Source organism: Bos javanicus, chromosome 23 (assembly GCF_032452875.1).
Source record: "Bos javanicus breed banteng chromosome 23, ARS-OSU_banteng_1.0, whole genome shotgun sequence".
Classification (NCBI taxonomy): domain Eukaryota; kingdom Metazoa; phylum Chordata; class Mammalia; order Artiodactyla; family Bovidae; genus Bos; species Bos javanicus.
The window spans coordinates 27,477,179-27,496,054 of NC_083890.1; the positions used below are offsets into that span (position 1 = coordinate 27,477,179).

Sequence of the window (18,876 nt, forward strand, 5' to 3'; positions counted from 1 at the left end):
TGAATGATTAAGCTGGTAAGGGCGAAGTATTTGAGTTTTCATGAGCTGATTGAAGAAGGAAAAAATTTTTTGATTATCAGGCACCTTTAACCTTTAGCCCCAGTTAGAGTGCTGCTGCTGCTGCTAAGTCGCTTCAGTCGGGCCCGACTCTGAGCCTACCAGGCTCCTCCATCCATGGGATTTTCCAGGCAAGAGTATTGGAGTGGGTTGTCATTGCCTTCTCCCCAGTTAGAGTAGCTGCTAATTTAGAGACCGCTTTTAAATAATTGACTGATTTAGGTATTTCAGGTTAAGCTGGGGAGTTGGGGCAAGGACCAGAACTTCTGCTTCTTGTCCTGATGTCACTCATAGGTGGGGCCTAGGAGATCCAGCCCCTGGGCACTCAATATTACAGTCCTTTACTTGCTGAATATATTTCTTAAAAAACTTACTAACAAATGTGTACTTTTATGCAAGAAGAGAAGTGAAAAACTTATGATGAGCTTATTCCTTAAAAAATACCTTCCCCTATTGTGTCATAATTTCGCATACTTATCAAGCCTGGGGGAACATGATATAAGTATGTTTAACTGCATTTACTGCATTTGTGTCCCTTTGTGTTTGAGAGGGAAATATTTGGAAGTGAAATATTAGAATGGGTATTTTTATCCCCGATCCAGTGTGTTGTTTTACTCAGTCCTTTATAGGACAGCCGTAGGCAAAGTATAAAAGAAATGTGGACTGAGAGTAATGTGTTTATTGGGAACCTTTGATAAAATCAAGATTTGCTGGCGTACAGGCTCTTGATCTTTTTTTTTGTTGCTGTTGTTACCCAAGTGTAGCATGCAGAGAAAAGTGTACAAATCATCATGGATTTTCACAAGCTCCCCGGCAGTCAGTCTGCAATAGGAAGTGTCTTTAGGGTAAGAGCAAATCGGGCTGGAAGTGAATTTATTGTCATAGAAAGGAATAAAAACCTAAGAGGCGGTGAGCCAAGCCTTTTCGACCCTCCTGGCGCAGTTGGGGCCCGCGCCTGCGCGGTGGGCGCTCGCCCCTCCGGGAGGAAGTCGGAAGGCGGGAAGCCCCGCCCCTCTCCCGGCTTTGGCTTTTTCGTCAGTTTTACCCGGCCGGCTGCCCCTGAGCGGCAAGCCAGCCGTTCGCTCTCCTCCATCACTCGGAGCTCTCCGCTGTGCCACCCCGCTGCGCCTGCGCGACCCCACCCCGCCCCACGCGCGGGCTCGCGATCCAATTCCCGCCAGGCCTCCGGCCCACGGCACCCGGCCCGCGCCTTCCCGGTCCGGCGGAGAGCAAGCACCATGGTAGGTACCGTGACGTCACAAGGGGGCGCCCTTGGGGAGCGCGGGCGGTTGGGACGGTTCGGGGCAGGGTGGGCGTCCCTTTGGAGGCTTTGTTCCTCTGGGCTGGCGTTGGGCCCTAGATTTTTCCCTCCATTATTGGTTTCTGCACCTCAACTTCTTTGAGAAGAGACTTGGAAGCAAACGGAATTTTTTTACCCCCTATGAGGGAGTAAGCAGGGACTGTAGATCTCAAGGAGCATTTCCCTGACGGAGACCAGGCTCCGAGAAGGAGCGGGTGGAATACTTTGTACAATTCTCTAGGAGGAGTGGGCAGGACCCCAGGAGAGATAGTCCATTGAGGCAGACCCGACGTGTGCAGGGCAGATGACTCTGGGGCTTTATGTCAGGGGCTCGTAGTGTGCATCATCGTCAGGGCTGCAGCTGTTCATTCGAGTATTCCTTCCTGTGTATTCCTGTGAAGTATTCCTTCATGTGAAGTTTAGAGAACTGCCAGAGATGTGGCGGGATCCCAATGCCAATGTTTGGTAATACTGGCAGGGATTCACACCTCTTTACTATGTCCCTTCCCATATGATGGTTTTCCCCCTCTCGCCCAATAGCTCTTCTATTCCTTTTTCAAGTCCCTTGTCGGCAAGGATGTGGTCGTGGAACTCAAGAATGACCTGAGGTAGGTACTTGTTCCCACAAGTTTGTAGGGGGTGGATGTGCCAAGCGCCCTGGAACCTGTTTAACTTGACGAGTATTTGAGCACTAGGCAAGGTGGGAGAGATACAAAAGGAAGAAACGACTTGTGCCTTAAATTTACAGATTAGCTGGGGAGTTGTATCATGTATTGGAAAACAATATAAAGAAATATATAAGTAGTAAGTACCAGAGAGAAGACAGGGCAGACCCAACTTCTAGAAATCGAAGTATCAGTTCCACAAGTAACGATGTATGTAGAAAGATGTTGGTAGATTTGTGTGTGTGTGTAATAGACACAAGTTGGGGGGGCAATAGCCATAAATAGGGAATGGGTTCGATTGTGGTATTTCCATATAATATAGCTGTTACATAGAAATGAGATACCAATAGGAAAAGCTATTGCAGTACTGTATATGTGGCATAATCTCGCTTTTGTTGAAGAAAATATAAAAGATACACAGGAGACCAGTGCAGCTCCTTCTGTCTGTACTGTTTTACATCCCCTGTCCCCTTGTATCCTTAGCTTCTAATCATCTCTCAGGACTTGGATTAAACGCTATATCCCTGGACTTTCCTGGTTCTAGCCAAGTACACCCTTCTGTTACAAAGTCTTTTTCCTTGATAGTGGGTGCTTCTCAAATTGTGATTTCATAGAAATGTATTAACTGTTTAGGAACCGTCTTTCCTACAGGGCCAAGACCATTAGGTACACAGCTTACCACTGTGTACCTAATGTCTAACACAGGCCTGAATAAATTGTTTAACTCATTTTATTTTCAGAACATCTCTACATGGCATACACTATTGTTGCTGTTTTACACATGAGGAAACTGAAGGTTGGATAGATTAAGAAACTTGGTTAATTAATTGTTAGGTCTACACAACTAGTAAAAGACAAAATCAGAACTTACTTAAATTCCATTATCTGCCCCCCCCACCCCCCCACCCCCATACGTTTTTAATGGGCTTCCCTGATAGCTCAGTTGGTAAAGAATCCACCTGGTATGCAGAAGATCCTGGGTCAGGAAGATCCACTGGAGCAGGGATAGGCTACCCACTCTAGTATTCTTGGGCTTCCCTTGTGGCTCAGCTGGTAAAGAATCCGCCTGCAATGGAGGAAACCTGGGTTTGATCCCTGGGTTGGGAAGATCCCCTGGAGAAGGGAAAGGCTACCCACTCTGGTATTCTGGCCTGGAGAATTCCACGGACTTTATAGTCCATGGGGTCGCAAAGAGTCAGACATAACTGAGAAACTTTCATTTCACCTCTTTTTAAATTAAAAACAGGGTCGTAGTCTCTATGCAGTTGTGAAACTTGCTTTTCACTTAACAGTATGTTGTGGGTATTTTCCATGTCAATAAAGTTGATGTTTAATGTTGTTAATGTCTGAATAGCATTTTTCTAAGCTGGCTAGAACTGATTTAAGCAAAACCTTGCTGCTGGACACTTAGGCTGTTCCCAGTTCTTCGTTTTTACAAGTGATTTTGCCCTGAACATCCTCAAGCATAAATCTTTGTATACATCTCATTTCATTAGAAGAAAAAAAGAATCCTTTGAATGAAATGTACATTTTAAATATCAAAACATACTACCTGACTGTCCTTTAGAAAGTTTGAGTCAATGTATTCTCTCCCTAGCAGTTTCTTCTACATTTCTATGTGAGGTAATTTCTTAGTGGGGGAAACATTGACATGGTGGAATGGTGAAGCAAGGGATTTATTTGCCTTTTAGGTCAGAGATTTCTGATCTATGGTACCCGCAATGCATATGATATTGATGGCATATAAATTGGGTCCATGTAGAGAGACAAGTGTGGAAACCACAACTACTTCCATCACTTCTGTAAGATGACTTGTTTTTTATTTTCCTCTTTTTTTCTTCCTGGGTTTTGCAAATGGCAAGAATAACTGTTGTTATAGCCTCAGACCCTAAAGCAAGGACTTAAAAGATTCGAAGGTAATCCATTGGGTTGGGAGAAGTGCTCTTTCTCTCATGCTGGGTGTCAGACCACTTTTGTGCCAAGTATCTCATTCTAAAGGGACTGAAGAAAAGTTACCACTTTATGCCATTCCTGAAAGTTATTTCACAGCTGCAGTAGGTGATAGGGCACCATCAAAGGGTTTTTTTTTTTTTTTTTTTTTTTAAGCATCCAGGAATATGGGGAAATCACCACTGAGGCAGTTGGTCTGACACTGGATTTCAAATACTTAGAATTTTACAAAAACTAGGGTCCAACAGAGAACCGACAACTTGAATTTTGGCAAGATAAGGATGTTTTAAAAACTATTAACAATTTTTAAATACAAAAAGGCAATTAAAGAGCAGTTATTCTTACAGAAAAAACTATTGACAACCTTTACCACACTATACACATACTACACTAGCTTATGTTTCCCCTTTTGTCATAGATTCTTGGAATCTTTGCGAGCACATTAGTGTTTGAGAAACAGGTTCTAAGGAACTTAGAATCTGGCAGTGACATGCAGGATGGTTAGGATGAAGGCAGCCAGGCTGGAGGCTAGCGTGGATTGAACTGTAATGTCATTAGACCTTGGTTTGTCAAAGAGAATTATAGAAATTGCAGAAATGTTAGACATCAGCAAACAATGGGGATTTGTAGGACATGAAGGGACCTCGATTTACAGGGTTTGAGGTTGTGAGAGTGTTGAAACCATGAGCAGAAATTAAAGGATTGGGAGAGAGTCTGGCTTGAAGCACTGGTATTTAGATGGCATTCCTCTTTAACGTTGCAGGGGGCTCATGGATTGAGGGAGAGGACATCCCTTGTGCCTACATCATCAAGAACACTGCTAGTTTGTTAATTTATATACATTACATATGGGGCTCTGGTTCCAAAGCAGTAGTATTTGAAAAGAACTGATGATTTGGGGGGTCAGACAGGCCTGGATCAAAGTCCTTGTTCTAAACTTGGCCAAGTTACAAAATGTTTCTGGGCCCCTGGATGTTTCATAATAGCTACCTAATGAAATGGCTGTAAAGATTACAAATACTATGGAGAATACAGGTCTGGCACATAACAATTGTTTGATGGCAGCACAAGAGTGAGTTGGTTTAGGGAGAAGAGATGTGAGGTCTAAAATAACACACTGCTCTGGAAGCACTTTCTTTCGTACTCCAGAGCTTAGTCATGCCCCTTTCTGGTTGTACCTTTTCTGGTTTCTTCAAGTCCTTTACTTCCCCCAACCATGTTCTTATCCCCTGCTCTGAAGTCACCTCTGTGTTGACTTTGGTATAAATTAATTTGGTTTTACCCTCTCTCTGCCCATAACAGCATCTGTGGAACCCTCCATTCTGTGGATCAGGTGAGATTATAAGGGCCCTGAATGGGGTCTTGGGGAAGGATATGGGAGAGCTTGAGAGCTGGGTACTTTCATCTTGTCTCTAGTTTTAATGATGGTGTTCATCTTTTCTTAGTATCTCAACATCAAACTAACTGACATCAGTGTCACAGACCCTGAGAAATACCCTCACATGGTGAGTTGTGGATAGAGAAGAGGAACGCCTCTCAAAGAAAGCAGGGGGTCCCTGGCTGGATAGAGGGCATTTTTTAAGGATGTTTTCACATTTGCCTATCTTTGTCTAGTTATCAGTGAAGAACTGCTTCATCCGTGGCTCAGTGGTTCGGTATGTGCAGTTGCCAGCAGATGAAGTCGACACACAGTTGCTACAAGATGCAGCAAGGAAGGAGGCCTTGCAGCAGAAGCAATGATAGTTCCTCCTCCCTTCCCCTCCATTGGTGACCCTTAACATCATTTCCCAGCCCGGAGGCCTCCCTCCCATACTTCTTGAGGTGTTGTTTGTTTTTTTGATAGCAAAAGCTTTTTTTTTTTAAAAGAATGTGGATGAGAGGGCTAATAATGGGGAGCGGCTGTCCTCTGTTGAGTAGGCTGAGGAACTGAGAAGCCTTCCCTGTCTCCAGCACCTGCCTTTCTCTTCTTCCCTGGAGGTGGTGGGAGAATCTGTCAAATCTCTCCAGGGTGGCACGTGATTTATTGTGGGGAGGGAAGGAATCTATCCCGCATCGGGAATAAAATTTATGAAGCAAATTCGAGTTCTGGTTCTGTGTGCGCTTTGGGAAGGGGGCTGGAGAGTGGGTGGGAAAGGCGCGCTTAATTCATCCAAGCCCTGTTACTCTCAATTACCCCAGCATTATCCGCTACTACTCCTGGTATAAACCATAGCATTACCCCAACTGGACTATGCCGTGTTTTCTGAACATTGGCATCAGTCTTACTGCTTTCTTTTTCTAATTTCGTATGTGACTCCTACTTCTCCCAGTGTGGGGGGGCCTTCCCTGCTCTTGGAGGAAATAAGTTTTTGAGGGGTGAAGGGAGGTAACAAAGGGAGGGTTAACAGGTTCCCTTTTAGTCACGAGAGAAAGATCCTCGAACTCATTTGCTCTCCATTCTCCTTCCAAGTTCTGGATGAAATCGATCCCCGGTCTTATCTATGTTGGTCTTATATAAGTGTATCTACAGTGCTTGCTGTCCTTCCATTAATATGAAAGTTAATGAGACAGCAAAAGTGCGTTTGATGCTGCTGGATTTCTTCCTCAAGCCCCCCAAATCAGTACACTTTTCCCCCATATCTATTGTAGATAAATATAAACAAATGACAATTTTTGCTGTGGAGAGTTGCTGGCATTGAACACACGCAGTTAGCAAATAAGAGTTCCCGCTACAGGTAAGAGTTCTCAGCATGAGGGGACCTTAGAGGCTCTCCAGCGTGACTCCCTCTTCCCACAGAGGAGGAAGTGAGGCCCGGGAGGTTAGGAGGCGGGGAACCTGCACGCCGGGGCCTTTGGTCGAATGGACCCCGGTCCCGGGCGCCGTCTGCATCGGGTAGCGCTCTCCCAGCCGCTTCCCCGGCTGTCCGCTCGGCGCCGCCCTCCCTCCCGGCCGAGGACCCGCGCGGGGTGTCCGCGGCGGCGCCTGACGGGGTCGCGGTTCCCGGGGGCGTCCTCCTCCCGCCACCCCCGTGCCCACGCCCCGCGCCATTCCTCAGGAGCGCGATCTGCAGCGGGCGGCGTGACCGCCCCCAGGCCAGGGTGCAGCAGGACCGCGCCCGCACACGCAGGCGTGGCACGGTCGCCCGCGCCAGGACCCGCGGGCCCGGAAACGCTCGCAGTCACAAAGGCGGGGACACGTGGGCGCCGACGGCCCGGGCGGCTGTCGCAGGGAGCTAGGGTCGCCCAGAGAACCGCCCGCCGTCCCTGGTCGCCGGATTCCTCGGCCGCAGTCGCCAGGCCAGTCCAGCTTCGGCCGGCGCCCGGCTATGAGGTGGATGCCCGGCTCAGTGTGACCACCTCCCTCCAGTACGTACATGCAGCCCGAACCCGCGTCCCACGGCAGCCAAGGGGCTCCTCCGAGCTTCCCACACTCCCCGAGGGCCCGCGGTCACGGGAAGTTAGTTCCCCACTGTCACTGCCACTCCGAGAGCTGGGTCCTCGGCTCTTGAGGCCCAGTCATACTTAGTCCTAGATGCCTCGGTCTTACCCTGTCTCTTTTTCTCCTTAGGGTTTTTCTACCGCGTTCGGACATCCCGCGTAACCATGTCCATTCTGTACGTCTCTCCTCACCCCGATGCCTTCCCCAGCCTCCGAGCCCTCATAGCTGCTCGCTACGGGGAAGCTGGGGAGGGTCCGGGATGGGGAGGAGCCCACCCCCGCGTCTGTCTCCAGCCGCCCCCCGCCAGCAGGACTCCTTTTCCTCCACCCCGTCTGCCAGCCCTGGAACAGGGTCCCGGTGGGCTCTGGGTGTGGGGGGCCACGGCTGTGTCCCAGCTGCTGTGGCCAGCAGGCCTGGGGGGTCCCGGGGGTAGTCGGGCAGCCGTCCTGGTCCAACAGTGGGTCAGTTACGCTGACACCGAGCTAATACCAGCTGCCTGTGGGGCTACGCTGCCGGCCTTGGGACTCCGAAGCTCGGCCCAAGACCCTCAGGTGAGAAGCAGCGCAAAGTGGGAGGGGGAAATTTAGAAGAAAGCAAAACTCGGAATGGATGGTGAGCCAGGAAGATAGCGTATCAGACGTTGAAAAAGAGTGATCATATCCCGGGTTGCCACCTGGTATGGTAACTTTGGGCAGGTTAAACTCTCTGAGCCTTGGTCTTTTGTCTATGAAAATGAAAATTGAGAACATGTTGAGAAGGTTAAAAGATGTGTGCAGAGCACATAATCTAGTGCCAGGTGCTTTAAAAGTCTCTGAGTTTGGTGAATCTGAAACTGAGGAGGTTAGTTAGAGGTTACTATGAGTTGTAGGAAAAGACTGGGTGAAGAAGAGGTGAGGAGAGGCAGTCAGAGAAGACAGTTGCTGGAATAAGACAAAGGAGAAAAGAAATGAAGAAGGAAAGCAGGGGAAAGGAGAGAGAATCACACCAGATTATCAATGTAAATTCTTCCTGAATGGAGCTGTGCTTTACAAGGCCTAATAACACCACCTCCTTGCAGAGTATTGGGCATATGGTGGATACTTAATAGTTTTTGAACAAATGAATGAATGAAATGAATATATGACTTAGATCCTGACTTACCCTCTCATATCCTGACTACTATCGAAATAGAGGGCTCCCCCTCTGGGATTCTCTCTCCTCCTCAGCCTCATGTATTGTTTTTTCAGGGCTTTTAAGGAGAACAATAGGGTAATGCATTATATATTTGCACATTTATTGTCGCCGCCCCCCCCCCCCCAACTAGAATGTAAGCTCCAACAGGTCATGGACTCCATCTGTTCAAACCGCCTCCCTGTTCATTAGATAAGTGCCTGGCATGCAGGAGGTACTTAATACATATTTGCTGAAGCAGTTACCATGTTGCCTCATGTAATCTTTAGCCTCTTGTGCTTAGTATATTGCAGCTGACCTATAGTAAGTGTTCAGTAGGGGGACTTCCCTGGCAGTCCAGTGATTAACATACTCTGTGCTTCCCCTGCAGGGGGCATGGTTGGATCCCTGGTCAAGGAATCCCACATGCCCTGTGACCCAGCCCCCCAAAAAAGTTTTCGGTAGGCATTTATTGAATGAGTGGGAAGAATTTTTATTATGATCTTTTCAGTGAAGAAGAAACTGGTGATCTGTGGGAATGGAAGGAGGCCCAAATGGATTGCATGGGGGTGGGGACTGAGATGGGCCCAGCATTATCTCATACCTCTTCGCCTTCCCACTAGGCTGCACTGGCGGCCCTGGGCAGAGCCCTGAGCCCCTTGGAAGAATGGCTTCGACTGCATACCTACCTGGCCGGGGAGGCCCCAACTCTGGCTGACCTGGCAGCTGTCACAGCCTTGCTGCTGCCTTTCCGTTATGTGAGTCAATGGGGAAGAATGAGGACAGGTTCCCTCGGACCTCACTACAGGGTGACTAAGGATAATTCATTTCTTCCCCCCACTGCAGGTCCTGGACCCCTCTGCCCGCCGGATCTGGGGTAATGTGACTCGCTGGTTTATCACATGTGTTCAGCAGCCAGAATTCCGGGCCGTACTGGGAGAAGTGGTTCTGTATTCAGGGGCCAGGTCTCTCTCCCAACAGCCAGGTGAGGAAAGATGGAGTGGGTGGGGAGGGGGTTCCTCTGGGCCCTTGCTCATTTTCTTTTCTCTCAGGAATAGCAGAATCAATGGGACAGGAGCTGGGGGATGCTAGGTGGGAGGTCAACATGGGGGAGTCTTTGGGGAGTTAAATAGGCCATCTGAGACATGGTAGCCCTGTGAACAGCGCTGTTCACAGACCTGCAGGGACAGGTCTACATTTCTGTGCCTCTTTCCAGGCTCTGAGGTCCCTGCACCCCCAAAAACGGCTGCTCAACTCAAGAAAGAGGCAAAGAAACGGGAGAAACTAGAGAAATTCCAGCAGAAGCAGAAAGTCCAACAGCAGCAGCCACCCCCTGGGGAGGTGAGAGGCTGAGGGTGGAGCAGGATGGAGGGTTGGTGCCATGGTGAGTGGCTGGTATCTAGGCCTATATCCTTTCCCTCCCAAGCAGAAGAAACCAAAACCAGAGAAGAGGGAGAAACGGGATCCTGGGGTCATTACCTACGATCTCCCGACCCCACCTGGGGAAAAGAAAGGTACTAAAAGAAAGGAGGGGAAAAAAAAAATAATAAAAGAAAGGAGGGGGAAGAGAGACCCCCCCCCACTCTTCACCCCACCCTCCTTTTTTCTTTGTATCCTGTTTCCTCTGTCCTTGCTCCCACTACTTTGCTTAGGGAGGCCCATGTCCTCTGCCGGCCCCTCATCCCTTTCCCAGCTGCTCCCAGCCTCGGCTCTGAACCTGCCCTTCTCCCTCAGATGTCAGTGGCACCATGCCTGACTCCTACAGCCCTCAGTACGTGGAGGCTGCCTGGTACCCTTGGTGGGAGCAGCAGGGCTTCTTCAGGCCTGAGTATGGGGTGAGTGGACACTGCCGCCCAGGCCTGGAGGGGATGGGGGCAGGGAGGGACAGGGCTGAAGGATCCATGGCCCAGGAAGGGGCCAGGCCATGGAAGAGGTGACACGAGGCCTTAGCAAGCACCCATCTTCTTCCCCATCAGCGTTCCAGCGTGTCAGCACCAAACCCCCGGGGCATCTTCATGATGTGCATCCCACCCCCCAACGTGACAGGCTCCCTGCACCTGGGCCATGCGCTCACCAACGCCATCCAGGACTCCCTGACCCGCTGGTGAGCTCCTGTCCTCTCCTCTGGCTTCCCTCTGCCTTCTGGCTCCTGCTCCTTGGCTCCCTTCTTTGCTGACTGGGGCTCTCACCTCTGCCCCCTGGTGGTGCTACATTTGCTTCTAGGTCGTTCCCATCTGATGACTTAGCATCATCTTCTGGTCAAGTAACCAGCACTTCCACTTGTAAACTCTCTTCTCATGCCACTAAAAATAACATTATTTTGAATTTAGAAAGAAATAATGTGAATATTTTCTTGTAAGAAATTTAAAACTTCAAGTTTCCTTGACCACCTTCCTCCAGATTCACTCCTTCCTAAGAATTAGCCACTATTATCATTGTGATGTGTGTCTTTCAAGACCTTTCCTATTTACTTACATATTCATGTACCCAGGGGATTCCCAGGTGGCTCAGTGATAACGAATCCACCTGGCAATGCAAGAGACACAGGTTCGATCCCTGGGTCAGGAAGATCCCCGGAGAAGGAAATGGCAAACCAGTCCAATATTTTTGCCTAGGAAATCCCATGGCCAGTGGAGCCTGGTGGGCTATAGTCCATGGGGTCACAAAGAATTAGACATGACTTAGCGACTAAACAACAATATATTGAAAATGTCAGAAAGTGTCCATATTCGTTACAGCATATAAGAAATATCTGTGGTCTGTATGAGGAAGGAGTTGCTGCAGTCCTGTCCCCAAGGAACTCTAAACCTAGGAGGGGTAAAGAGATCAATACAGAAATGAATATAATGTAGTTAGGTGAGTCATTGAAAATCATGTACAAATACAGTGAACCTAGTTAAGTTTACCAGTGTTCTTTGATTTACTCTTCACTATCTTGTTAAAGAAAGCCTCCCCTGCCTCAAAGTTATAAACACGATCACCTGTTATTTTCTTATTTTTGGAAATTATACCATTTTCTAATGCTCTTTCTCATAGTTTTGTTTTCTTAAGTTGAAGGGTTTTTTTAAAAAAAAAACAATTAAATTTAGACTTTAAAATAAAATTATTTTTGTGACTATGGGGAAGTAGGGCAATTTTCCAATCAAATTAGCTACAGTCTCCAACAAATTTATTGAACAGTTTGTCCTTTCTCCACTGACATGAAATGCCACCCTTAACAAATACTAAATATGCTTAGATCTGTTTCCAGTCACTGTTTTGTTTCCTTAATCGGTAACTTTGTTCCTGGTTCCTGTGGAAGCTTGTTTTAATGATCATAGCTCTCTGATATGTTTTGCTATCTAGTTGGGCAGGAGCCTCCTCTTAGTTGTTTTTGCCAAATTGCCTGGGCTGTCCTCATGCATCTCTCCCTGACGATTTTAGCAAGGGGAGAGTTCTAATCCACCACCCCTTCCTTTCCTGAGTCCATCGACCTCCTGTCTGGAGTCCCTGCTTCCCTCGGGGCAGCTCCACCACTCGCTCACCTCTGCTTCTCCATGCTCCCTGCAGGCACCGCATGCGCGGAGAGACCACCCTGTGGAACCCTGGCTGTGACCACGCGGGCATTGCCACCCAGGTGGTGGTGGAGAAGAAACTCTGGCGCGAGCAGGGGCTGAGTCGGCACCAGCTGGGGCGAGAGGCTTTCCTGCAGGAGGTCTGGAAGTGGAAGGAGGAGTGAGTGCCAAGTCCCTGCTGGCATCGCAGCCCCACGACCCTGGCTGCAGGGTCAGACCCGCCCACAGAGGCTGAGGGTCATGGGGGCCCAGGGCCCAGGTCCATCTCAGAGCAATGAGTGACCCCCACCTTCTGCCCCTTTAGCTACCTGATGTCATCCGCCAGCCCAGACCCCATTGCTGACCCTGGTCTGTCTGTCCACTCCCAGGAAAGGTGACCGGATTTACCACCAGCTGAAGAAGCTTGGCAGCTCCTTGGACTGGAATCGAGCCTGTTTCACCATGGATCCTGTAAGTAGGAGTAGGAGGGGTCTCGGGGCTGGGGTGGGAGGGGGAAGCTCCCCACAGAAGAGCGCACACGTGGGGGGCCCTCCCCCAGCAGGTGGTCCACTCGTAGGAAACCACTAGGGCTCAGCTGCAAATGCCACTTTCTGCCCCATGTCACGGCCCTTTGTGTTCCCTGTCGCTCCCTATAGGAGCTCAAACTCCTTCAGGTGGCACCTGAGGGGCCTCCCCCTCCCCCGAGCTTGCACCCCTAGGACTCTGCACTAACCCCTGTTCCTAACTGAGTGACTTCCCTGCCATATCAACAGTTTCCTATCTGTGTGTTCCCATAGTCCCCTCTCCCTGCTCAAGAAAAGCACTTCTCCCCTCCAGCCCTTAAAGGGGTCTGTGTGCTGGCAGGGGGCTCTGTGCTGCCGGGTCCCACTGGCCTCTGCTGCCTCAGCACTCAGGCCCATCTCTGGCTTCCCCTGTTCCCACTAGAAACTGTCAGCAGCCGTGACGGAGGCCTTTGTACGGCTCCACGAGGAGGGAATCATTTACCGCAGCACCCGCCTTGTCAACTGGTCCTGCACCCTCAACTCTGCCATCTCCGACATCGAGGTGTGCCCCTTCCTTCCCCCCAGCTCTCTGCATCTCCACCACACACCCCCAGCCCCAGCCCTTGGGCCTCTTTTCTTACGCTCTGTCTCATAGGTGGATAAGAAGGAGCTGACAGGTCGCACACTGCTCTCCGTGCCTGGCTACAAAGAGAAGGTGGAGTTTGGGGTCCTTGTCTCCTTTGCTTACAAGGTCCAAGGCTCAGGTAGGAGCCAGGGGCGCCAGGATCCTGGGCGGGGTTGGGCGAGGGGCGGGAAGGGCTCACTGCTGAGACCACAAGGCCTCCTGTCACACCAGACAGCAACGACGAGGTGGTAGTGGCAACCACTCGGATCGAGACGATGCTGGGAGATGTGGCCGTAGCTGTGCATCCCAAAGACCCCAGATACCAGGTGTGGTGGGGGTGCTGCCCGCAGCTGGGGGAAGAATGCTGGGCGAAGAGGGCTTCCACACTATGTGTAGGGATGGGATGGGCACTGAGAAAATTGGATTCAAAACACATGGCTCTGGCTGCTTTCTGGCCCTGTGGATGGAGTTTGGGTGTCAAGAAATCAGGACCCTGCGTAGGAGGGAGTCGGGCCCAGCCCACTGTGCGTTTCTGGCATCTCCTTCTGTCCCCAGCACCTGAAGGGCAAGAGCGTGATCCACCCATTTGTGTCTCGGAGCCTCCCCATCGTCTTTGATGACTTTGTGGACATGGAGTTCGGCACAGGTAAGCTCCGGGTTGTCCTGTGGGGACAGGAAGGAGCCATGAGGCGCACCTGAACTTGCAGGACTTGGGCCGGTTCTCAGGGGACTGTGTTGGGGATGGGGTGGTCTGAGAGCACATCCATTGGCAAAAGGCGGGGTGCACGTGAGCAGAGACTGCACTGAGTCCTGCGTGACCCTGCACCCCCACGTACACCCCAGGTGCGGTGAAGATCACCCCCGCCCACGACCAGAATGACTATGAGGTTGGGCAGCGGCACGGGCTGGAGGCTGTCAGCATTATGGACGCCCGCGGGGCCCTCGTCAACGTGCCCCCACCTTTCCTGGTGAGACAGCCTGGGCGAGGTGGCCGTGTCAGGAGACAGCGGGGCTCCTGGCACAGCCATGACAGAGCCTGTCTCCTCTCCAGGGCCTGCCCAGGTTTGAGGCCAGAAAGGCGGTGCTGGCAGCGCTCAAGGAGCAGGGGCTGTTCCGCGGCATTGAGGACAACCCCATGGTGGTGCCACTTTGCAAGTGAGGGCGGAGGCCAGGGCAGGGGGTGGGCGCCTCGGGGTGCTCCCCACTCAGCCTCCTCACCCACGTGTACCTGCAGCCGCTCCAAGGACGTGGTGGAGCCTCTGCTGCGGCCGCAGTGGTACGTGCGCTGTGGGGAGATGGCTCAGGCCGCCAGCGCTGCCGTGACACGGGGTGACCTCCGCATCCTGCCGGAGGCCCATCAGCGGACGTGGCACGCCTGGATGGACAACATCCGGTGCGTCGGGCCCCTCGATGTGGGGAGGGCGACCGGGTGAGGGGCCGAGCCGGGCACAGCCTGGTGCCCCACCCGCCCCTCCTTGATGCCCTCTCCTCCCCCTGCCACTTTCAGGGACTGGTGTATCTCCCGGCAGCTGTGGTGGGGTCATCGCATCCCAGCCTACTTCATCACTGTCAATGACCCCGCCGTGCCCCCAGGGGAGGTGAGAACCAGGCCAGGGCTGGAGACTGGCACATCTGGGGTGGGGGAGGGCTTTCAGTGCATGGGGTCTTGGTGGGGGGACAGGCAGAGGCGCCCTCTTGGGTACTCACTCCACCTGGGCATGGCAGGACCCTGACGGGCGGTACTGGGTGAGCGGGCGCACTGAGGCCGAGGCCCGGGAGAAGGCAGCCAAGGAGTTCTGCGTGTCCCCTGACAAGATCAGTCTCCAGCAAGGCAAGGCGGGGCCTTGCGGTGGGGGGCAGTGGGGGGCCGATCCTCACCTCCACCCCTCTGACCTCTGACCTCTGGCTCCCCTCAGATGAAGATGTACTGGACACCTGGTTCTCCTCTGGCCTCTTCCCCTTCTCCATCCTAGGCTGGCCCAACCAGGTACATTCCTGGGGCCAGACCAGGGCTGGGTGGGAATCTTGGGTGTGGGTGCATGGCTCCCCATCACTCACGCCCTGCTCTGACCCCAGTCAGAAGATCTGAGTGTGTTCTACCCGGGGACGCTGCTGGAGACAGGCCATGACATCCTCTTCTTCTGGGTGGCCAGGATGGTCATGCTCGGCCTCAAGCTCACTGGCAAGCTGCCCTTCAAAGAGGTGTGGAGACTGCCGCGACCCCCACAGTCCCCTCCCTCACCTGGACAGCTGTGGGTGGGCCTGGCCAAGGGGGCTGGTAGGGCTGCAAACCAGCCTGTGCTCTGCTAAGCAATCCTGTACCTCGCTTCCTAGAAGAGGGAGCACTTCTGATTCACGAGAAGGGGCTGGCGGGGCCGCTGAGGGGCCCGAGGTTCAGAGAGGAACAGACCAGATGGAGGGGTGAGGGGAGAGGCACTGGGGTCTAGGTGGGGAGACGTCCTCACGGGCCTTCCCTACCCTGGCCTCGCAGGTCTACCTCCATGCCATCGTGCGGGACGCCCACGGCCGGAAGATGAGCAAGTCTCTAGGCAATGTCATTGACCCCCTGGACGTTATCCATGGGGTCACCCTGCAGGTGGGGCTGGGTGCTGGGTCAGGCCGGGAAGGGCTGTGGGGCGGTGGTCACGGGCCCCTGACTGCTCCCACCTCACCTTCAGGGTCTCCACGACCAGTTACTGAATAGCAACCTGGATCCCAGCGAGGTGGAGAAGGCAAAAGAGGGGCAGGTACGGGGGCAGATAGAGGGGTGGGCTGGTGGCTGGCGTGTAGGCAGAAGGCGGGTGAGCCTGGCTTAGGACAGTCCCCTCCCTGACTCCTCCTCTATTGATTCCTCCCCCTCCATTGACTCTTCCTTCCCCCACAGAAGGCAGATTTCCCGACGGGGATCCCCGAGTGTGGCACCGATGCGCTCCGGTTTGGACTATGCGCCTACACGTCCCAGGGTACGGCTCCCCACAGCAGTCTCAGCTGCATCCTTCTTCCTCCCCGGAGGCACCCCGCTTTCTGCTGCCCAGGGCCGAGGGCCGGGAGGGAGAGCAGTGTGGACTCACGCTTCACCTCCTCCTAGGCCGTGACATCAACCTGGATGTGAACCGGATATTGGGGTACCGCCATTTCTGCAACAAGCTCTGGAACGCCACCAAGTTTGCCCTCCGTGGCCTTGGGAAGGGTTTCGTGCCCTCACCCACGTCTGAGGTGAGAGCCTTGTGGGCAGTGAGATGAGCAGCACCCACGCAGGTCACACCCTTGCCATCCCAACCTCAAGCCCAGCCCCTGCCCCTAAGGAGCCTGCGTGTAGCTTGGGGAACAGGACACGGGGAGCCTCAGGCACTGCAGTCCTCCCGCACAGTGGCAGGGCCGGCCCTTTCTGGCCTTGGCCACTACCCTGGGCACGTGGTGGTTGCTTTGGACCCATCTCCACCTGGAATGCAGATTCCCTGTGGTTCCCGTTCCCATGGGGTTGTGGCCCCTCCTCCTGGGCACATGGTGCCCCCTGGCTGACAGGCTCCTTCCCCCGCCGTAAGCCTGGAGGCCGCGAGAGTCTGGTGGACCGCTGGATCCGCAGCCGGCTGACCGAAGCTGTGAGGCTCAGTAACCAAGGTTTCCAGGCCTACGACTTCCCGGCTGTCACCACCGCCCAGTACAGCTTCTGGCTCTATGAGCTCTGTGATGTCTACCTGGTAAGGAGGAGCTGCCTGCCCCCCTTCCCGGTCCTTGGCCTTCTCCAGCTCTGAACCCTGTGCCCTTCTGCCCCCAGGAGTGCCTTAAGCCTGTGCTGAATGGGGTGGACCAGGTGGCAGCCGAGTGCGCCCGCCAGACCCTCTACACCTGCCTGGACGTGGGCCTGAGGCTACTCTCACCCTTCATGCCCTTCGTGACTGAGGAGCTGTTCCAGCGGCTGCCCCGGCGGACACCACAAGCTCCCCCTAGCCTCTGCGTCACTGCCTACCCAGAGCCCTCAGAGGTACGGGGTACAGCCTGGATAGGGGGCTCCGGGGAGCTCCTCAGAGCTGCCCCAGCTTCCTCACCCCCTTCTCCTCCCCTTAGTGCTCCTGGAAGGACCCTGAGGCAGAAGCTGCCTTCGAGCTGGCCCTGAGCATCACTCGAGCCGTGCGCTCCCTGCGTGCCGACTACAACCTTACCCGGATCCGGCCTGACTGTGAGCCTTGGGCCTGCACGTTCCCCTGTCCCCTCCCACCCCGGGACCAGTGTCTAGCATGGCTGCCTCGTCTCTGTCTCCTCACCTGTCTCCCTTCCCCCGGCAGGTTTCCTGGAAGTGGCTGACGAGGCCACAGGTGCCCTGGCATCAGCGGTGTCGGGCTACGTGCAGACACTGGCCAGCGCGGGGATTGTGGCCGTCCTGGCGCTGGGGGCTTCTGCACCCCAGGGCTGCGCTGTGGCCCTGGCCTCTGACCGCTGCTCCGTCCACCTGCAGCTGCAGGGGCTAGTAGACCCAGCCCGGGAGCTGGGCAAACTGCAGACCAAGCGTGACGAGGCGCAGCGGCAGGCCCAGCGTCTGCGGGAGCGCCGTGCCGCCTCAGGCTACACTGTCAAGGTGCCCCTCAAAGTCCAGGAGGCAGATGAAGCCAAGGTGTGTGGCATGTGGGGCAGTTCCTTCCCCATTTCCCACCTCTTGCTCCCTCCACCATCAAACCCCCTCCTGCAGCTGCTCTGCCTGGCCCAGCAGGAGAGCAGGTGGGACCATGGAATCCCTCCTTTTACACATGAAGGACAGCCAGGGCAGGGGCACAGCCCTGGGTCACACAGCAATTTGAAGATGGAGGCAGACCATCCAGCCAGCCAGACCCCTCACGCACCACCCACTGCCCAGAATGTGGCATCCACACGCTGGTACCTGGGCTCAGGATGGAGCCAGTGTAGTCAGGGAGCTCAGCAGATCACCTGGGGCCCCTCCAGGGAGGAACCATGGGGTAAACCAGGGGCACAAAGGAACAAGAATGGAAGCTAAGAACCCGGATGGCTGAGCAGGGTTCTCTCACTCCTGTCTACCCGGAAGCCCTCTCACAGCAGGGCAGTATTAGCATCACCATTTTCCAAGCGAAGGCTAAGGGCCTGCCTCGGAGCCTGCGTTCCTAACCACTGTGCTCTACCTCCGGGGTCAGGGCCTGGGGCTGGGCCACTGGGTGGCGCATATGAGCGCTGAGGCCCCTTTGTCCTTGGGAACTGAACACTCCAGGAAAAGGCAGGACCCAGGAGGCCAGAGATGGTGCAAGAGAACAGGGTGTTGATAGAAGTGAATGAGGATTCTAGTCTGGGCGGAGGAGGCTGCTAGTGGGAGGTTGGTGAGAATTAGGGGGAAGACAGGCCAGCCAAACACACTGGGCCCCCGGCTACTCCCTGCCCATGGTCCTCACCCATCTTTCCAACTCTAGTCCCTCTGCTCTTGTGGGCGTTTGGGGTTCTCCTCTCCTGGGCCTGGGCCTCCTCACCCACCACCCCCTCTTCTGTCCTCAGCTCCAGCAGACAGAAGCAGAGCTCAGGAAGGTTGATGAGGCCATTGCCCTATTTCAGAAGATGCTGTGAAACACCAAACTCCAACCCTCATAACTCCCAGTGGTCCACCCTGGGGAGGGCAGCAATAAAATATTTTGCCACAAAACCTCGACTGTGTGTGTGGTGGGGCTGGGGAGGGGG

At 53.4% G+C, this 18,876-nt stretch overlaps 2 protein-coding genes across 5 annotated transcripts; both read left to right on the forward strand.

The window, feature by feature from the left end:
• Nucleotides 1–107: 107 nt before the first annotated feature.
• On the forward strand, nt 108–6,049 carry LSM2 (LSM2 homolog, U6 small nuclear RNA and mRNA degradation associated). Its single transcript, XM_061399163.1, has 5 exons — nt 108–1,298; nt 1,898–1,965; nt 5,275–5,305; nt 5,418–5,477; nt 5,587–6,049. Exons 1-5 carry the CDS (start codon nt 849–851, stop codon nt 5,710–5,712), a joined length of 735 nt encoding a protein of 244 aa, XP_061255147.1. The 5' UTR covers nt 108–848; the 3' UTR covers nt 5,713–6,049.
• On the forward strand, nt 6,036–18,841 carry VARS1 (valyl-tRNA synthetase 1). 4 transcript variants are annotated; one of them, XM_061399084.1, is made up of 30 exons: nt 6,036–7,317; nt 7,520–7,565; nt 9,163–9,297; nt 9,386–9,524; nt 9,756–9,880; nt 9,966–10,053; nt 10,274–10,374; nt 10,516–10,643; nt 12,089–12,253; nt 12,462–12,543; nt 13,018–13,137; nt 13,231–13,339; nt 13,432–13,526; nt 13,756–13,846; nt 14,044–14,168; nt 14,252–14,355; nt 14,435–14,593; nt 14,708–14,798; nt 14,926–15,031; nt 15,117–15,187; nt 15,277–15,402; nt 15,692–15,796; nt 15,879–15,947; nt 16,085–16,163; nt 16,289–16,416; nt 16,746–16,901; nt 16,979–17,185; nt 17,269–17,380; nt 17,487–17,812; nt 18,697–18,841. In XM_061399084.1, the coding sequence occupies exons 1-30, from the start codon at nt 6,812–6,814 to the stop codon at nt 18,763–18,765; spliced, it is 3,963 nt and encodes a 1,320-aa protein (XP_061255068.1). In that variant the 5' UTR covers nt 6,036–6,811; the 3' UTR covers nt 18,766–18,841. The 4 variants fall into 4 exon arrangements, with proteins under 4 accessions (XP_061255068.1, XP_061255069.1, XP_061255070.1 ...); XM_061399085.1 differs by having other exon boundaries at nt 9,969–10,053; XM_061399086.1 differs by lacking the exon at nt 6,036–7,317 and having other exon boundaries at nt 7,520–7,941.
• Nucleotides 18,842–18,876: the final 35 nt, after the last annotated feature.